Genomic DNA, 19380 nt, shown 5'->3' with positions numbered 1-19380 from the left:
ACCTTTGGCAGGGCAGAGGCACTTATCAGCCTGGGGTATGCTCTCCTGAGTCTCCCACAAGGCCGCTGCTGTCATCCTTAGGGGAGGGGTTGGAAGGTGCTGCAGATCTGGATGGAGGGTGACAGGTGTGCAACTTACTATGTTAACAAATGTGTGATTACCCGCTTGTTGACCTGAAAAGACTCCCGCTCCCTGCCGTGCTCTGAGGATGTCCGTGGTGGCTAGGCGGGAGACTCGGGAGAGGACACACAGTTGCTAAGTGGTGGCCACAGTCCAGACAGGACTGTCACTTGGTGCGGGTCTGGACCGCGGTCCACCATTTAGTGGTCCCTGAACTAGACTATTACCTAATTACACAACAAAAACATTTGAAAGTGTACAATGCCTTTAAAATTGTAAACATTTGTTGCACCAAGTAGGAAATAGTGTTCCATGAGATATCAGTGTCATTAACCACTTGCCCTCCAGAAGATTCACCCCACTTCCTGACCAGGCCATTTTTTGTGATACTAGCAATGCTGCACTCAAATCAAATTTGTGTCCTTTTTTCCCACAAATAGAGCTTTCTTTTGGTGGTATTTGATCACCTCTGCGGTTTTTACTTTTTGCGCTATAAAAAGACTGACCGTTTTTAAAAAAAATTAATTTGTATTTTCTGCTATAAAACATATCTAATAAAAAAAAATAAAAATAAAATGTCTTCATAAATTTAGACCAAAATGTATTCTGCTACATATTTGTGGTAACAAAATCCCAATATTTGTATACAGATTAGTTTATGTAAAAGTTATAGCGTCTACAAACCATGGTACATTTACTGGAATTTTATTTATTTATTTTTGTACACTAGTAATGGTGGTGATCAGCAACTTATAGCAGGACTGCGATATTGCGGCGGACAATTTTACACTAATTGACACTTTGTGGGAACCAGTGACACTAATATAATGATCAGTGCTAAAAATATGCACTGACACTGTACTAATGACACTGGCTGGGAAGGGCTTAACATCAGGGTGATCAAAGGGTTAAGTGTGTGCCTAGCTATGTGCTTGGTGTACACTAGGTGGTGCTTTTACTATGGGAAGTGATGGATCATTTTCTCTGCTCTGCAGAGAAACCATTCATGACTTTTCCCTGTCAAAACAGTACTATGGCAGTATACATAGCCATAGCACTGTTCTTCCTCCCTGACTGACAATCTGCAGGTGCCGGCGGGCAACTTGCTGGGGCCTGTAGATCGTTTTGTGCTGTGAAAGTTCACAGCTCAAGATCTTCTCCGCTGGCGGAAGTGAAAAGTAACTTTTTTATGTGATTTTGCACAGGAGAGCCACCTTGTAGCAGTAAAACTGCTATAGGGCGGATGGTACGTTTTTAATAATCCAATCTAAATTAAAACTTTGGAAAGTGTTATATATTGGTCTACAGAAGGGTAAATAAAAACTTGATTTCGAAAAGGCAGAATATTCACAAATAGTAACGTGTGGCCATATGCTTCGCCCGCCATGGCAGATTACCTGTGCCCTACTTCTAGGCAGACACAAGCCATATTTTCCCTTCTAGCGGTGGAGGAAATGGGAGCCATGCTAGCTTGTGTTCACCCTGGATTATATTGGAGCTTGTTATAATTTAGTTTTCTTGTTGTGCAGGATCCGTTCTGTAAATGATGACATTCTTAATTTTACTCTGGAGTTCACTAATTGGAAGAGGCTCTCTGCAGATGTGGAGCTGCTCCTGTCCACCCACGCAGAATATTTCACCTGGATTCCACAGAAGCATTTCGGTAAGTAAACAACTGTCAAATGAATTCTCTGCGCCTCCGTTTACTATGATTAGAGGGGAAACAGCTCTTCAGGGCATTTGCAAAGGGCTGCGGCAGCAAAGGACGGAATGAGACGTGTGAAGGCTGTCTGTACATTTCTAATGCGCGGCTGCAAGAAGAGGAACCAAAAATAAAACTGTTATTTCGCCCCATAGGTTGCTGGGAAGGTTCAGGAGAGCATTTGTAAATTAGAATGTACTGTATGTGCGGTCATGATTAAAAGGAAGCAAAGCTGACACATCTTTTAGAGATTCTTTTGGTTAAAAGTTAAATGGATAAATATAAATCCCGCTAAGCTCAATCATCTATCTCTATTTATATCCCATTGTTGGTACTCACATTGCTTAGCGTCGGGCCTCATGCAGAGGCACCTTGTTAGCGGCGTCTGAATACAGTATAGAAATCCCTTTTCTTATAACTGCACGAACAGATTTTTGAGCTACTCTGTCTCTAAAATCAAAGTTCAGATTAAATGGCTCCCTGCAAAGAAGACATGGAATACTCTCTTCTCCGTCTGTCCATGCCATCGATCCATGCAGAAGTTAAGAGTGAAAGCCTGCTGAGGATCCTGAAGACTCTTCTGTAAGTGTTGGTTTCCTGGTACCCCACTGTGCACTGTGGTTCCTTCCATTGGCCCTGTGTCACTGCAGGATACATTACTGACATAGGGGAAGGCAGATCAAACCACTGAGAGCAGCAGGGGACCAAGAACCCAACACTCCCAGAAGTGTTGGATTCCGCAGGATCTTCAGTTGGCGATTTCTTTACACTACTGCAGAGATGAGCAGCGTTGGCAGCAGGAGGGTTTGTATTCCATGTCTTGTTTGCAGGAAGCTATGTATTTTAATGGAGGAGTTTCTTTAACTTGATGGATGCCAATGTATATGCCTTGGGCTTCAGCTTTCTGAACCACTGAATAAAGCAGGTGCAATGAAGGAATTCTGGCTTTTTTAAATGTTTGACAAATTGTGTAGTTTACACCATCCATCTCTTTAACTGGTTGCAGACTTTGTGTGTGCTACACATGGCCAAAAAAACTTCATCATTGTGCACAGGGAGTATGTAGCACATCCAGTTTCTCTGCTCTGCAGTAATTGTTGGCTGTGTTTAATCAAAGCTGCATTACTGTATACCCAGAGAAGAAGTTGGCAGCTGTAGCTTTCAAAAAGTAGCCTGAATCAGTGTTTATAAACAACACTGTTCCAGACAGTTTATACAAAGATACAAAGTTACATATTGTTACTTTTGTATCATTCTGTCCATTCATCTGCAGATCAAAGGGTTGATCTGCAAATAATGTCAGTTAAAGCAATCTGACAAGTAAAAAAATTCATCCCTAATTAACTCCTTAGTCTCCTTCACTCTTCATCTATTATTTTCCTGCCAAATTTTTTTTGTTTGTTTCTATTTTATTAACTGTTAATATTTAAACTCTTTTTGCTTTTGTGTTGTTTGTTAATATTTGTACACATATATTTCCAAAATTGGAAAAAATACCACTTTATTTCATTTGTAAATACCTTTGTAATGTTTTGTACCAGAATCATAATTTTTCAAGTGTCATTTTAAACAGGACAAGTTAGAGAATACAATGCGCACTTTTTATGTGCAGTAACACTATTTGTTTTTAAATTAACGCTAATCAAATAAAAGAAAAGGTGCATTTTTCTTTGGTTTTGTTGGGTTTTATTGTTCAAAGAAAAAAATATTATTGCAAGACAATATCATGAAAAGAAAACCTTGTTTGTCCTTAAAAAAAATTATATTTATTACCTTGTTATATTTAGTAAAGACAAAGTTATTGCCGAATAAAAAGGTCCATAGCGGAAATGTAAAAATGGCTCGGGTCCATAGGGGGTGAACAGGTGTGAGAAGCAAAGTGTGGTTAAGAACCTTCAAGATTTTGCTTCTTATATTTTATGTATTGCTAAGGTCCTAAAAGACCTAGGGATCCCCTGGGTAACTAGCTTGTTGTGGGGCTAGAAGCAAAATGGACAAGACTGTTTTTTGACTCCTACTGATTTCTTCTCAGTCCCTTCTTTCTTTTTTTTAATGTTTTCTTTGAACTCCTTTAGCGATGAGCCATTGACCACTTGCCGAACGCACTGTAGCTGAATGATGGCTACAGTGCGGTCGTCCAGTTCTGGTAGGGCGTCTATTTTTTTTCAAATTATTATTTTACAGGATTTATAGAGCACTAATAGTTTGCACAGCGCTTTACATTATAATGGGAGACAGTACAATAACAATACGATTCAATACACGAGGGGTTCGAGGGCCCTGCTCCTTGGAGCTTACAATCTAGGTGGGGGGGGATAGTGGTACAGGAGGAAATAGCTGTGGGGGATGGAGTGGTAGGAAGAGTGGAGGAGTTCAGTAATTAGCTGAGGGCGGGGTAGGCTTCCCTGAAGAGAGTTTTCAGGGTGCGCCTAAAGGTGAGGAGAGTAGGTGACAGTCTCATGGATTGGGGTAGGGAGTTCCAGAGGATGGGGGAAGCCCTGGAAAAGTCCTGGAGATGGGCATGGGAGGAGGAGTACAGGGAACTAGAGACTAGGAGGTCTTGTGAGGAGCGAAGAGTACGTTTTGGGTGGTATTTGGATACCAGATCGGTGATGTAGTTTGGGGCAGTATTACATTTTTCAAATTTTTTTGTTTGTTTGTTTAGCAAAAACATAAAAAACTAGTGTTGATTAACTACCACCAAAACAAATGTTCTGTTTGTGTGAAAAAAATGATAAAAATTTCCTTTGGGTACAGTATTGCATGACCGTGCAATTGCCATTCAAAGTGCAACAGCGCTGAAAGCTGAAAATTGGCCTGGGCAGGAAGGGGGTGAAAGTGCCGGGTAGGCAAGTGGTTAAAGCTCTAGCGTTTTGTGTGTCCCAAGCTCAATCATATAATAACACCCAAAAGTATCATAAAATGCCAAGTAATCTGATTTTTCTGTCTGTTATTTGTCTTTAAAGCCTGGCCCTTACTGTAATGGTCCCAATCAACCCCCTTTTTTGTAGGCCTCCACACAGTAATTTTTAGTCTTTTTGTTTTATATTTGCCTTTTTCGGAAGTCTTTGGACTGGTCAGATAATGCACTGGGTGCTTTTTGCCTATTGCTCAGCGCTGGTTGTGGCCAAAAGACACAGGGAGGGAATTAGATGAATGATATAGTGAACAGCGTCAATGTTTTCATGTTAGCTCCATTCATGTTTGTCCAGGGCATCATGGGACTGCCTTCTGCACTGACCGTAAGATAGTTGAAGGATAATGGAAGTCATTTATCCCGAAAGAAGACCGACAATGGAGCACTGAGCCTGCGGGGAACAGTGAGATTAGGGGAGTATTGCAGTTTGAGATGCATTTACAAAGAAAATAAAAAACAAAGAGCTAGGAGCCATATTTTAAAAGATTTTGCTCTTAAATGCTTTGGTTTTAAACAATCAGCTGTAATCTCATCTATATGATGACATGACTGTACTAAAAATCTGTTTCATAATAATTAAAATAATAATTTAAAAGAAGATAAACTACATGAAGTTTAAAAAGTATGTTATGCAACGAGCAAATAATCTAGATACAGACAGTGTTAGTATCAAAATTCAGCAGAAATTCAAGTCTGTCTACAGGACAATACATGGAATAATGGCAACACTCGGCACAGCCTTTCCCAACAGTGTTCTTTTTTAGCTATCTGCACCTGTACTGTATGTAGCTTTGGCCTAACACACTGCAGACAGTTATTGGAAACTAAACCAGTAGCCACAACAGTGCACATACACTACGTAAATGTACTGGACCAAGGGATGATCTAGGCCCGGGAACAATTAAAACTGCCAGTGTTGGTGCACCCTAAACTACTATAGGTAGTAGGCATATATACTGATCAGCCATTACATAATGAGCACCCACTATAATCTGTTGAGAAATGGACTCCATTAGACCTCTGAAGGTATGCTGTGGTATCTAGCAACAAGCCGCCAGTAGCAGATCCTGTATGTTGCAAGGTGGGGCCTCCAAAGATCGGACTTTTATTTCCAGTACATCCCAAAGATGCTCAATTGGATTGAGATCTGGAGAATTTGGAGTCAACACCTCAGACTCGTGTTCTTCAAACCATTGATAAATTCATTAGACCTGGCCACCTTATTTTATTGTTCTGTGGTCCAGTTCTGATATTAACATGCCCATTGTAGACGTTTTTGGCTGTGGAACATGGGTCAACATGGGCAACCTAATCAGTCTCCTGCTACACAGTCACACAACAAACTGTGATGTCCTGTGTGTTCTGGTACCTTTCTATCGGAACCAGGGGCAGACTGACCATTTGGAAACTCAGGCACTGCCTTATGGCCCGGGGTCAGTAGGGGGCCCCATTAGATGCCCCTGGTACCTTTTTCATAGGCTTTTTTGAGTTTGGGCAAGGACACAGGGGCCCCATGATCCCCTATTGCCCGGGGGCCCCATGAGTTGTCAGTCAGCCCCTGATTGGAACAAGCATTATCATTTTCAGCAGTTTGAATAACAGTAGTTCTTCTATTGGATCAAACTACATGGGCCAGCCTTCGCTGTCCATGTGCATCAATGAGCCTTGACCGCCCATGACCCTGTTGCCAGTTCACTGGTTTTCCTTCCTTGGACCACTTGTGGTAGGACATGATCACTGCAGACCAAGAACATCCCACAAGAGCTGCAGTTTTGGAGTTGCTGTGACCCAGTCATCTAACCATGACAGTTTGGCTCTTGTCCGATTCGCTCAAATCCTTATGCTTGACCGTTTTTTCTGCTTTCAACACATCAACTTCAGGAACAACTTGTTCATTTGATGCCTACTATATCCCACCCAGTTTCAGGTGCAATTGTAACAAGATAATCAATGTTACTCACTTTACCTGTCAGTGATCATAGGGGTTGATTTACTAAAGGAAAATAGACCGTGCACTTTGCAAAGTGCAGTTGCTCCAGAGTTTGATAAATTAAATATAGCCCTCACTTTGCAAAGAATATCCAATGAAAAATCTTAAAAAACAGTATTTTTGCTTGCATGTGATTGGATGATGGAAGTCAGCAGAGCTTCAGCTCATTTATTAAGCTCTGGAGCAACTGCACTTTGCAAAGTGCACAGTCTATTTGCCGTTAGTAAATCAACCCCATAATGTTATGGCTGATCGGTGTATATAATATGGAAACTTCCTTTTTGTAAACATACGAGTTTCAAAACTGTTCAAGCTATAAATAGGACGAGTAGATTTTCTTTTTTTTTTCTTTTTCTTTTTACAGTCCAATGCTGACAGACTTTATGAACGATGATTTCCAATGTTTCCTGTCAGTACATAAAGTTAGAGAGGAGCTTTGGCTTGTTTAACAAGCTTGACAATCATAAACCTCCTGGCTGCCATCTGAACACGTTGTAGCTGAGTTTAAGACTCTCAAACACCAGCAAAAGTGCAATCCCAACTCTAGTCGTGTACTCCGAATGTAATCCTGGAAATACGAGGACTACTAAAAAAAAAAAAAATGTAATCCTTGTGTAATTATCTATGCAAGAGATGATGGTTGCTGGAAAAGGCTTTGAACTTCTTTTGAAGTGCAGCCAGGGGACGTGTCACACAAGGATAAAGGTGACTTAGGAAAGTGACAATGTTGCCTAGTCAACCACAAGTACTGAAGTTAATTGAAAGAAGCGTGATACGGGATCACAGTCTGAGGTCTTGGCATAAAAATAGTACATATATTTAACAAAGTCTGTGCATTGAAAAACAAGAAACTGATTTTCAATAGCCCCCTACCTCTTTGTAAAAATACTACATAAAAAAACACACCATAGCTGAGAAATCATTCCTTTCTGCACCTGAGGCCAGCTATGGTCTTGTTGCCTTAGGCCTCCTGCACACAGGGCTTTTATGCAGCCACTTTTAGGGGCGTCAGGCATTTTTTTTACTGCTTGCAAATGGCCCTCTATGTTATCCTATGTGTCCATGCACACATAGACTTTTAAAAGCTTTAATTAGCAGTAGCGTTTACCAGCAGGGAAAAAAACCCCCAGAGCCAGTGTGTCCAGGAGCAGCAATGGCTAAACGCGTCTACATGCTAAGCGGTTTCAATGGCCAGAATAAATGATCATTCTGGCCAATGATATGAATTAATGGCCAAGCGCTTGACTTTTGCAAATGCGCCTAAATGCTTTTATAAGCGTTAGATACTTTTACAAGCGTCAGGCGGTTTTTCTGCAAAATTGCTGCTGCCAGGAGAACAGCTTCTCAGGGGAGTTTTTTTGCACATCCTGCGTGCATGAGGCCTTACAGTGACCATAAACTCTGGTTTTTAAACTAAAACTAAATCTATTCAAGTATTTCTTCTTAACTTCAAAAAGTTCATTCTATTGCTCCCAGTCTCCTCCAAATCTCAGAATTCCATTTTTTTTCTTGCTGCAGTGATCCATCTTCCTGTTAGAGGGTGGCTACATTTGTTCTCTATGGCCCACTGTTTGTAAGAACGTAGACACCCTCTCTTGCTCATTCCTGAGATGGGATAATGACTGTGAGAGTTGTAGTGTGCCTAGAGCAGTGCAGATCATTCCAAACAAATGATGGTCACACTGTATGTAGAAGCATAGCCACTCTCTTGCGTTCTCCTGATATGGACCAAGTCTTGAGCAGTCTTTCTCATCCTTTTTAACATGGAGGAACCATTGAACTAAGCTTCTGAGTACAGGAAACCCATGATAACTACTATATCTACACCTCACAGTACATTAGATTGATGGTCAGTGGGAAGAATGCTCCTTACATTTGTGGTGATTGGGAAGAATTCCCCCTACATAAAGCTAAAGTGGTTGCTGATCTGAGAGGCATGAGTTTCTCATTGCTCAAGGAACCCCGGGTTTTCATGGAACCCTGATTGAGAAATGCTGGACTAAGGACTTTCTCAACCTTGGTCACATTGAGGAGCCCTTGAACTAAGCTTCTGAGCCCAGGGAACCCCTGCTAATAATTACTTTATCTACAACTCACAGTACATTAGATTGATGGTTAGTAGGAAGAATGCTTATGCTTGTGGTCATTGGGAAGAATCCCCCCTCACCTAAAGCTAAAAGTATTATTGTCAGTGGTTGCTCATCTGAGAGGCATATGTTTCACAGTGCTGAAGGAACCCCAGGTTTCCATGGAATCCTGGTTGAGAAACACTGGACTAGGGACTTAGGACTATGAGATATGTAATGTGGATAGAGCAGTGCACTGTTTATTCCAAATAAACGTATGGTCACACTGTATTTGGAAACATAGCCACTATCTCTTGCTTGTTCCTGAGATGGACCAGGGCAGTCTTTCTCAAACTTTTTAACATTGAGGAACCATTGACCTAAGCCTCTGAGTCCATGAGACCCCTGCTAATAGGTACTTTATCTTCAACTCACAGTACAGCCCTGGCCAAAAATTTTGAGAATGACACAAATATTAATTTTCACAAAGTCTGCTGCTTCAGTGTTTTTAGATTTTTTTGTCAGATGTTACTATGATATACTGAAGTATAATTACAAGCATTTCATAAGTGTCAAAGGCTTTTTTTGACAATTACATTAAGTTTATTCAAAGTGTCAATATTTCCAGTGTTGACACTTCTTTTTCAAGACCTCTGCATGCTCTGCATGCTGTCAAATCAACTTCTGGACCATATCCTGACTGATGGCAGCCTATTCTTGCATAATCAATGCTTGGAATTTGTCAGAATTCGTGGGGGTTTTTTGTTTACCTGCCTCTTGAGGATTGACCACAAGTTCTCAATGGAATTAAGGTCTAGGGAGTTTCCTGGCCATGGACCAAAACATCTTGATGTTTTGTTCCCCAAACCACTAACTTATCACTTTTTCCTTATGGCAAGGTGCTCCATAATGCTGAAAAAGGCATTGTTCCTCACCAAGCTGTTCTTGGATGGTTGGGAGAAGTTGCTCTCAGGGGATGTTTTTGTACCATTCTCTATTCATGGCCGTGTTCAAAATTGTGAGTGAGCCCACTCCCTTGGCTGAGAAGTAACCCCACACATGAATGGTAGTGCTCAACTTTTTTTCTCTGGACAAGGTTTTCTCCGAATGCCCCAAACAATCAGTAAGTGGATTCATCAGAGAAAATGACTTTACCCCAGTCCTCAGCAGTCCAATCTCTGTACCGTTTGTAGAATATCAGTTTGTCCATGAAGTTTTTCCTGGAGAGAAGTTGGCTTCTTTGCTGCCCTTCTGGACATCAGGCCATCCTTCAAAAGTCTTCACCTCACTGTATGTGCAGATGCCCTCACACCTGCCTGCTGCCATTCTTGTGCAAGCTCTGCACTGGTGGTGCCCCGATCCCACAACTGAATCAACTTTAGGAGATGGTCATGGCGCTTGCTGGACTTTTTTGGGCGCCCTGAAGTCTTCTTCATAATTGAACCTCTCTCCTTGAAGTTCTTGATGATCCGATAAAGTTGATTTAGGTGCAATCTTAGTAGTAGCAATATCCTTGCCTGTGAATCCCTTTTTGTGCAAAGCAATGATGACTGCACTTGTTTCCTTGCAGATAAATTAATATTTGTGTTCTTCTGAAAACATTTGGTCAGGGCTGTATATTGATTGATGGTCAGTGGGAAGAATGCTTCTTACATTTGTGGTCATTGGGAAGAATTCCCAGTTACATAAAGCTAAAAGTATCATTGTGGTCAGTGGTTACTCATCCAAGAGGTATAAGTTGCTCAAGGAACTGCAACTACTGGAGGAACCCCGGTGTTCAATGGTACCATGGTTGAGAAAGCTGTACTAGGGATTTAGCATTATGGACTATAGGACTTGTAGTGTGCATAGAGAAGTGCACATGATCACAACTTAATGTATGTGCACTGCTTCTTCCAAACAAACAGAAGTGAGGGAAGAAAAGGAGAAATAGGTCATAAAGGACATTACAGGGAGGCAGAAAAACACTTTAAGAAACAATTTAATGAAAAATAGATTACAGGGGTATGAAGTAGTGGTTATGTATGGATTTTTTGTTTTTAAATAGAAATATAATTTAGTTTCGCTTTAAGATGGACCTTATGCTAAAATGCAAGGTCTGCTTATATGGGTGACCCACCCCCTGCAGTCAAAATGCTGCATTATGGAAATTTAAAAAAAATGAATAAAAATTACTTTAGAGATAAGGGATATTGTTTAGTGTCACTTTAATGTGTATTTTCACTTCTGCACTCTAATTTTGAGAACAGGCCACATATAAGTTTGTGTTCCTATTCACACGACATATATAGACACATTTTTTTTAAATATCCCTTACCCTTTGGATGTTTCTTAGGAGGTGTCAAGACAGACTGCAAGCATTTCTGAACATGTTCAAGGGGAGTCTGTCTCAGTAGAAAGGCTGAGGACAGGATGAGTTTCCTCTCATTTACATTCAACGCAAGAAGACCCACTTCTAACTCTTTGTTAGGACAGACAGGGGTTGATTTACTAAAGCTGGAGAGTGCACAATTAGGCTCACTTCTGCATAGAAACCAATCAGCTTCTAATCTCAGCTTGTTCAGTTAAGTTTTGGCAATAAAACCTGGAAGCTGATTGGTTTCTATGCAGAAGTGAGTATGATTTTGCACTCTCCAGCTTTAGTAAATAAATCCCACAGTGTTCAAATCTAGTTTACAACTGAAAATGAGATGTGCCAGCAGACAGGGTAAAATATGGAAAGCACAGCTGCTTGGCCCCTCATAAACAAAGAGAACTTAGCAGGATTTTTCAGTGTTGGTATTATCAAAAAGAGCATCTAAAATTCTAAAATGGTAAGCAGCGATTTTTATTTACTTTGTTTAACATTATGCTATGTCAGGGGTCTCTACACTTTCTAAACAAACAAACAAAGCCCTTCGGGGGTAGGGGGTATACTGGGAGTAGAAAACGTCCTGATGTCAGTGAGGAAAAAAAACAAATGTCCCATCATTGGTGTCTTCGAGAGGAATTGTGCCCCATTGTTGGTGTCATTAAGAGGAATTGTGCTCCATCATTGGTCCAATTGGGAGGAATTGTGCCCATGGGCGGACTGACCATTTGGAAACTCAGGCAGGGCCCAGGGTCATAAGGGGGCCCCATGAGATGCCCCTGGTACCTTTTTCATAGGCTTTTTTGAGTTTGGGCAAGGACACAGGGGCCCCTTGATCCCCTATTGCCCGGGGGCCCCATGAATTGTCAGTCCGCCCCTGATTGTGCCCAAACATTGGTGTTGGAAGGAGGGGGGGGATTATGCCTCATTGTTAGTATCATTGGATGAAATAGTGCCCCAACCCACATGGAAGAAAAATATATTTGAAATATATTTTTAAAATATTCTTCCCAAATATATTGACATATATTTGAAATACTACAATTTTAGCCATAATCAATATATTTAAAAATATATTTCAATAAATATATATATACTGTATGTTGAAATGCGTTTTTATTACAAAACATAAGAAAAATATTTTTAAAAATACATTTTCAAATATACTGTATGACTTTAAAAATACAAATCTATATGTTTGGAATGAATTTACAAATATATATAAAAATATACGTTAAAATTACTTTTTTATATGTTAAAATCTGAAGAATATATTCAAACAAATTTAAAACATTTTTCATATATTTTGTAATGTACAGTATAAAAAATGCATTTCAACGTGCAGTGTGTATGTGTATGTATGTATGTAAGTGTGTATATATATATATATATATATATATATAAATATATTGAATATGGCCAAAATTGTAGTATTTCAAATATATATTTTTTCCATGTGGGAAGGGCTGAATAAAAGCAAGCAAGGAGCCGTATCTGGCCCACGGGTCACAGTTTGAAGACCACTGTGCTATGTGAATGGACACAAATCTAAAGTAGGTGTTATCCCAATTTAGCTGCAAAGGGGAACATACACTTTAAGTTTTACAGCAAGGATATAACCTAAACACTGAGTCATTTTGCAGACACTGTTTTGAGTCTCTTAGTTCCCATCAGTATCCCATCAAGATTTGAAGCAATGGCTGCGGAAGTGTTTAAAATGAAATTGTCATTGAAAGTCACGATTAATATTTGTATTTCTTTTCCCTGCACAGAATCTATCCCACCTTTGACACACCTTTGCCGGCTTCAGATCCGCTCCATCCTTAACGCCGAGCGTTTACGGTCTAAAGACTACATACGCCAGCTGCCAATCCCTGCCTGCCTACAAGAATATCTTCACTACTCTGATGTGCTAAGTCTCTATGGCATTTCCACAGAAGACAATTTTCAGGAGAATAAACTGGAAAATATCACCCAAGCAAGTGATTGATTGAAATCCATCTATGGCTGGCACAGGACTCCTGGCTGGATTTCAGTTTTTGTATACTGGCTGTAAATATTCCTATTTTGTAATGGAACCTGGAGCTGCACAAAGCTGTGCTGATAGGGAAAGCTAGACTAAGGGACGTATTAAAAACAATGTAAATAAAGTGTACATGAAATTGCTGCATATAACATCATTTATTCGGACTACATACATCTCTATATTTGCATCCTTTTACAGTTTACTTACACGTGAAAATTCAGATATTAAAGTGTTACTAAACTCACAACAGTAAAATCAGTCTGTATATGCAGTAAAGCATGCTTGTTATACTCATTGTGGGACCTAAGGGGTTAATCCTCCGTATTTTATGAAAAGAATGTTTGAAACCTGTCTTCTCTGATCCTCCTTTTCTTCTACTGTCTTCTATCCATCTGCTGACCGAACAGAGCCTTGGGATAAGCAGCACATGCTCAGCTTGGTGTTTATGTCTAGAGAGGTTTTTTTTTCTTCTTTGAGGGGGTGCATGTGATCAGCCCAGGGCCAATCAGCACTGTCTTGACAGAGGGTCAGCATCATAGGACAGTCAGAGCAGAATGAAAACTCCTTCTACCAGCTTTAACCAGTGCTCTGCTGGATACTGATAGAAGTCACAAGTCTGTTATATACTGCTGATGAGAAAAGGTATTTAGCAGTTTATATTTACTAAAATAATTGCTTTTCCATGTTCTGTGTACTCTGGGAGACCAGATCTAGTGAATGCAGGGTCCGGGGAGACCGGATATAGTGAATGCAGGGTCCGGGGAGACAGGATATAGTGAATGCAGGGTCCGGGGAGACCAGATATAGTGAACGCAGGGTCCAGGGAGACCAGATATAGTGAATGCATCAGTTTTTGGGTATCCCATGCTCCCCTAATAAAAACAAATCCTAAAAAGACACCCCTAGACTGTTCTTTTGAACCAGTGGAAGAGTGAGGAAAATTCTGTGTGCATGGCTCTTTTGGGGGGTGCACTACAAACACCTTCAACATAACATATAAATGTACAATTAAAAAAGTGAATACTTGTGAGCCACTATGTCTCAGATGTTCAGTATAATATGTGCAATAGGTGGTAGTAAACTACCTGTTGTGTTAGGTGCGCTGGCACTTTCACAAACTCACTTAATTGTGTATATGTAAATTGATTAGACGTGTCTATAATGCCGCGCTCCTACTATAAATACTTAATAATATATTGTATATCACTCGTATATATCAATAAACTAAATAAATTAATAATAAATATTAGTACAAATCAATAAATTAATTAATGTGATATAGTGAATCAAATCATAAATATGCTAAATTGTGCCATTAGTGCTCAAACAATATTGTCCATGCCATATTCCAATTTCATGATTAAATAAAAAGTCTTTTATATCTTTGTGCAAAGGTGCATACAGAAATGAACAGTCTTATATATCTTTGTGCAAAATGTGCAATGTGCAGGTGAACTCCTTAATCCCTCTTTCCAGGTGCCGTGTAGTCTCAATATGTGCTCACCTCAATATTTGCCCAAATGAATTTAGGCAAATAGACTTGTAGTCCTTCTAGGACTGGTGGGATAGTGCTCCTTTATGCAGTATTCCAGATGGATGTGCAGACCTGCTCAGATCCTCCTCCTATAATCTCCTCTTAATTCATCCACGTGGCCACTCATAGATAGATTTTTGAAAAGGGGGTATCAGTATCTCCTATTTCCCCTCCTGGGGACACCTCCTTCTTATATCCACCTTTCCTCAATGTTGAGTATATAGATCAGATAGAGAAAAAAAGGCCATGGTGTCTTATCCTTTTGAATAAGCGTATTTATTGCTACCAGATGCGGTGATACAAGCATATGAGGCACTTATCTTATGCAGATATGCAGAGCTGGTGATTCCCTCTGCCTCTCTGACTGCCTCTGCTAGAGTCGCCGAGCCTCTCCGATGCAACGTCGTGACGTCAGAGCCCCTCCCCTACGCGTTGCGTCACAGGGTCACGTGACTTCATCAGGGGGATTTTTGAAATTTTTGACTCTAGCAGAGGCAGTCAGAGAGGCAGAGGGAATCACCAGCTCTGCATATCTGCATAAGATAAGTGCCTCATATGCTTGTATCACCGCATCTGGTAGCAATAAATACGCTTATTCAAAAGGATAAGACACTATGGTCTTTTTTTCTCTATCTGATCTATATACTCAACATTGAGGAAAGGTGGATATAAGAAGGAGGTGTCCCCAGGAGGGGAAATAGGAGATACTGATACCCCCTTTTCAAAAATCTATCTATGAGTGGCCACGTGGATGATTTAAGAGGAGATTATAGGAGGATGATCTGAGCAGGTCTGCACATCCATCTGGAATACTGCATAAAGGAGCACTATCCCACCAGTCCTAGAAGGACTACAAGTCTATTTGCCTAAATTCATTTGGGCAAATATTGAGGTGAGCACATATTGAGACTACACGGCACCTGGAAAGAGGGATTAAGGAGTTCACCTGCACATTGCACCTTTGCACAAAGATATAAAAGACTTTTTATTTAATCATGAAATTGGAATATGGCATGGACAATATTGTTTGAGCACTAATGGCACAATTTAGCATATTTATGATTTGATTCACTATATCACATTAATTAATTTATTGATTTGTACTAATATTTATTATTAATTTATTTAGTTTATTGATATATACGAGTGATATACAATATATTATTAAGTATTTATAGTAGGAGCGCGGCATTATAGACACGTCTAATCATAACATATAAATGTGATCTCATAATGCCCTTACATGCAGTATGTGCAAAATCCACGTATTATTGTATAAACCACATAACCATACAACGGGAACAACACAAGGTCCTGCATCGTTTCCACTATACAGCTGAGGAGCGTATTAGAGGAGTGTGCGGTCTAACTGCAGTACCTGATAAGATCTGAAGTGAAGAGGACGTGTGAAACATTGAAAGGAACTCCGCTCCAGGTTTGTGTAAGCAGGATCCATACAGCATGCCTACTGCTCGCCTACGGAAACAGCAACAACTAGATAGGTTGGCTGCACACTTCACTGGGACTTTATGGTTTATTAAAAATTCACAAACAAGTATAAAAATTCTAAGCACACAAAATAAAGGTACAAATACGAGAGCTGTTAACGCGTTTCATGCTCCATAGCACTTATTTATAACATGAAGAGGGTGTGTGATGGAGATATCCTGAGGAGATTGGCTGTAACCCCTTAAAGTGTTACTAAACCCAGGACCCTGCATTCACTATATCCGGTCTCCCCGGACCCTGCATTCACTATATCTGGTCTGCCCGGACCCTGCATTCACTATATCTGGTCTCCCCGGACCCTGCATTCACTATATCTGGTCTCCCCGGACCCTGCATTCACTATATCTGATCTTCCCGGACCCTGCATTCACTATTTCTGGTCTCCCCGGACTCTGCATTCACTATATCCGCTCTCCCCGGACCCTACAATCACTATATATAGTCTCCCGGACCCTGCATTCATTATATCTGGTCTCCCCGGACCCTGCATTCACTATATCTGGTCTCCCCGGACCCTGCATTCACTATATCTGGTCTCCCCGGACCCTGCATTCACTATATCTGCTCTCCCCGGACCCTACAATCACTATATGTAGTCTCCCGGACCCTGCATTCACTATATCTGTTCTCCCACAGTACACCCAACATGGAAATGCAATTATTTTAGTGAATATAAACAGCTAAATACCTTTTCTCATCAGCAGTATATAGCAGTCTTGTGACTATATCTATATCACTTCTATCAGTGTCCAGCAAAGCACTGGTTAAAGCTTGTAGGAGGAGATTTCTTTCTGCTCTAGGAGGATGCAAAACCCCTGACCATCTGTCTGAACAGTGCTGATTGGCCCTGTGCTGATCACATGCACTCTCCCAAGAAAAAGAAAACCTCTCTAGCAATACACAACAAACTGAGCATGTGCATGAGGCTATGGGTTCAGTCTGTCTTATCAGGTGGACATTTGAACAAGAGGAGGATCAGGGAAGACAGGATCAAACTGCCTTTTTGCACAATGCGGAGGATTAACCCCTTAGGTTCCACAGTGAGTATAACAAGCATGCTTTACTGTATATACAGACTGATTGTACTGTTGTGGGTTTATTAACACTTTAAAAGTGAAAGCGTATGGTGACCTATTTATTTAATAGACCACAATTTCAATCTGCACAGTCACCCCAGTGATTAAACTAAACTGGGTTGCAAGCTAACACCCAATTTCACCCCCCTTGTAAGAACATTAACCAAACACAAATATAGTGTAGGGATACCCAAAACAAAATCTCATCATCTCATCTATATGCAATGATATCACAAATAAAAAGTGCAACAAATCACGTGACATATCACTTATATATACAGGTGACAATAAACAAATAAGTGTCCTTAAAGAAAAAAGTCCAAAAGGAGGAACGTGGCCACCCAACACCGATAAAGAAGATTACATGATTATTCAGGAATCCTCTTCTTACACTTCACACTGTGCAATAGAAAATACACTCCACCAGGTGAGCAGATTTGGTTTCTCGCAGGGCGGAGAATTACGTGACCTTTATGTGTGGGCACTGACAGCTCATCACCCATGGAGGTAAGTACAGGGGGGACTAGGGGGTGGGGTGTACAGTGTTTAGTTCACCTTTAAATTTTTCCTGAAAAGGAGAACTAACATTGGGCAGCACAGTGGCTAAATGGTTAGCACTTCCGCCTGGCAGTACTAAGGTCGTTGGTTTGAGTCCTGGCCACGGCACCTCCTGCCTGGAGTTTGCATGTTCTCCCTGTGCCTGCGTGGGTTTCCTCTGGGTACTCCGGTTTCCTCCCACACTCCAAAGACATGCTGGTAGGTTAATTGGCTCCTGTCTAAATTGGCCCTAGTATGTGTATGTATGAATGTGAGTTAGGGACCTTAGATTGTACACCCCTTGAGGGTTAGGGACTGATGTGAATGTACAATATATATGTAAAGCGCGGAGTACATTGACGGCTCTATATAAGTACCTGAAATAAATAAATAAACGCGGAACTCATAGAGCCCAGAAAGTTTCGGTGCTCATGTGATGTTGCACAAAAAAAATGGAACTAAGGTCTCGATTAAAAAGTCTTCAAGCAGGTAGGCAGACATGCAAGGTCTCTTCTGCAATGAAATAAACCTACCTGTCTGTTTGCTGTTCTCTGCTCAATGGCAGTGTGCTGGGATGACTGTATTCCTGATCATGCGTGGGAGAGACATCATCCTGCGCCATCCAATCAAGATGGCCAAAGACTAGCATCTGGAAGAACCAGAGGTGAAAATGCCAGCACTGGTGAAGGATCTCAGACCGTTGAAGCAGATTCAAGACTTTTCTTCCACTTAAAGTTGAGTATTATTTCTGTGGGTGCTTTATAACATCCACAACCAGTCATTGCCAGGGGGAACAGCTGATCTGTTAAATGTTGATCATATGAAATTTTTTTTGTCTTCGCGCTAAAATTTCCACTGGCTCTGGTCTGTCTGGTCTGTGCCTATAGTCATATGATCATGAACTAGATGCAAATAGAGAAACAGAAAAAGGGCGCACCGACCTAGTGCATTACCGTTTAAAGATTTATTGAAGAAACAAAGTAAGTATCATACTCACAATAGACATAAAAACACAGGCATGTCAAACTGAACAAGATGTAGGATCCAAACAACATCTGAGTCCATACGATGGAACCCTGGATGACCAACTGACTAACGCGTTTCGAGGACACAACCTCTTCCTCCTTGGCTCTGAGGAAGAGGTTGTGTCCTCGAAACGCATTAGAAAGTTGTTCATCCAGGGTTCCATCGTATGGACTCAGATGTTGTTTGGATCCTACATCTTGTTCAGTTTGACATGCCTGTGTTTTTATGTCTATTGTGAGTATGATACTTACTTTGTTTCTTCAATAAATCTTTAAACGATAATGCACTAGGTCGGTGCGCCCTTTTTCTGTTTCTCTATTTGTATCCAGTGTATTCGGACCACCCCGGTCTGTTGAGGCCGGCAAGCAGTGCATATTCCAGAAAATTCCAGAACATTCCTATTGGGTCTACTGAGTCTTTTCCTAGCGCAGGAGAAAATTGTTTGTTGTGTTGGATATGATCATGAACACTTGTACAGTATTTCCATGCATGTCAATACACCCATCTTTACTACGAGGGGCGTTCAA

At 40.7% G+C, this 19380-nt stretch overlaps 1 protein-coding gene across 3 annotated transcripts in view; it reads left to right on the top strand.

The window, feature by feature from the left end:
* ASB3 (ankyrin repeat and SOCS box containing 3) overlaps nucleotides 1–13320 on the top strand; it is a 279122-nt gene extending 265802 nt beyond the window's left edge. For all 3 annotated transcript variants that reach the window (XM_089676464.1, XM_089676462.1, XM_089676463.1), the window contains 2 exons: nucleotides 1650–1783; nucleotides 12918–13320. In XM_089676464.1, the coding sequence (XP_089532590.1) occupies nucleotides 1650–1783; nucleotides 12918–13135 (352 nt within the window). In that variant the 3' untranslated portion in view covers nucleotides 13136–13320. The remainder of the gene's footprint in view (nucleotides 1–1649; nucleotides 1784–12917) is intronic.
* The last annotated feature ends 6060 nt before the right edge of the window (nucleotides 13321–19380 follow it).

Source organism: Staurois parvus, unplaced genomic scaffold, assembly GCF_062004578.1.
Source record: "Staurois parvus isolate SC_StPar_1 unplaced genomic scaffold, SC_StPar_1.0 ptg000169l, whole genome shotgun sequence".
Classification (NCBI taxonomy): Eukaryota; Metazoa; Chordata; class Amphibia; order Anura; family Ranidae; genus Staurois; species Staurois parvus.
The sequence above is the reverse complement of the archived record's forward strand: the minus strand, read 5'-3'. Positions and strand labels throughout refer to the sequence as shown.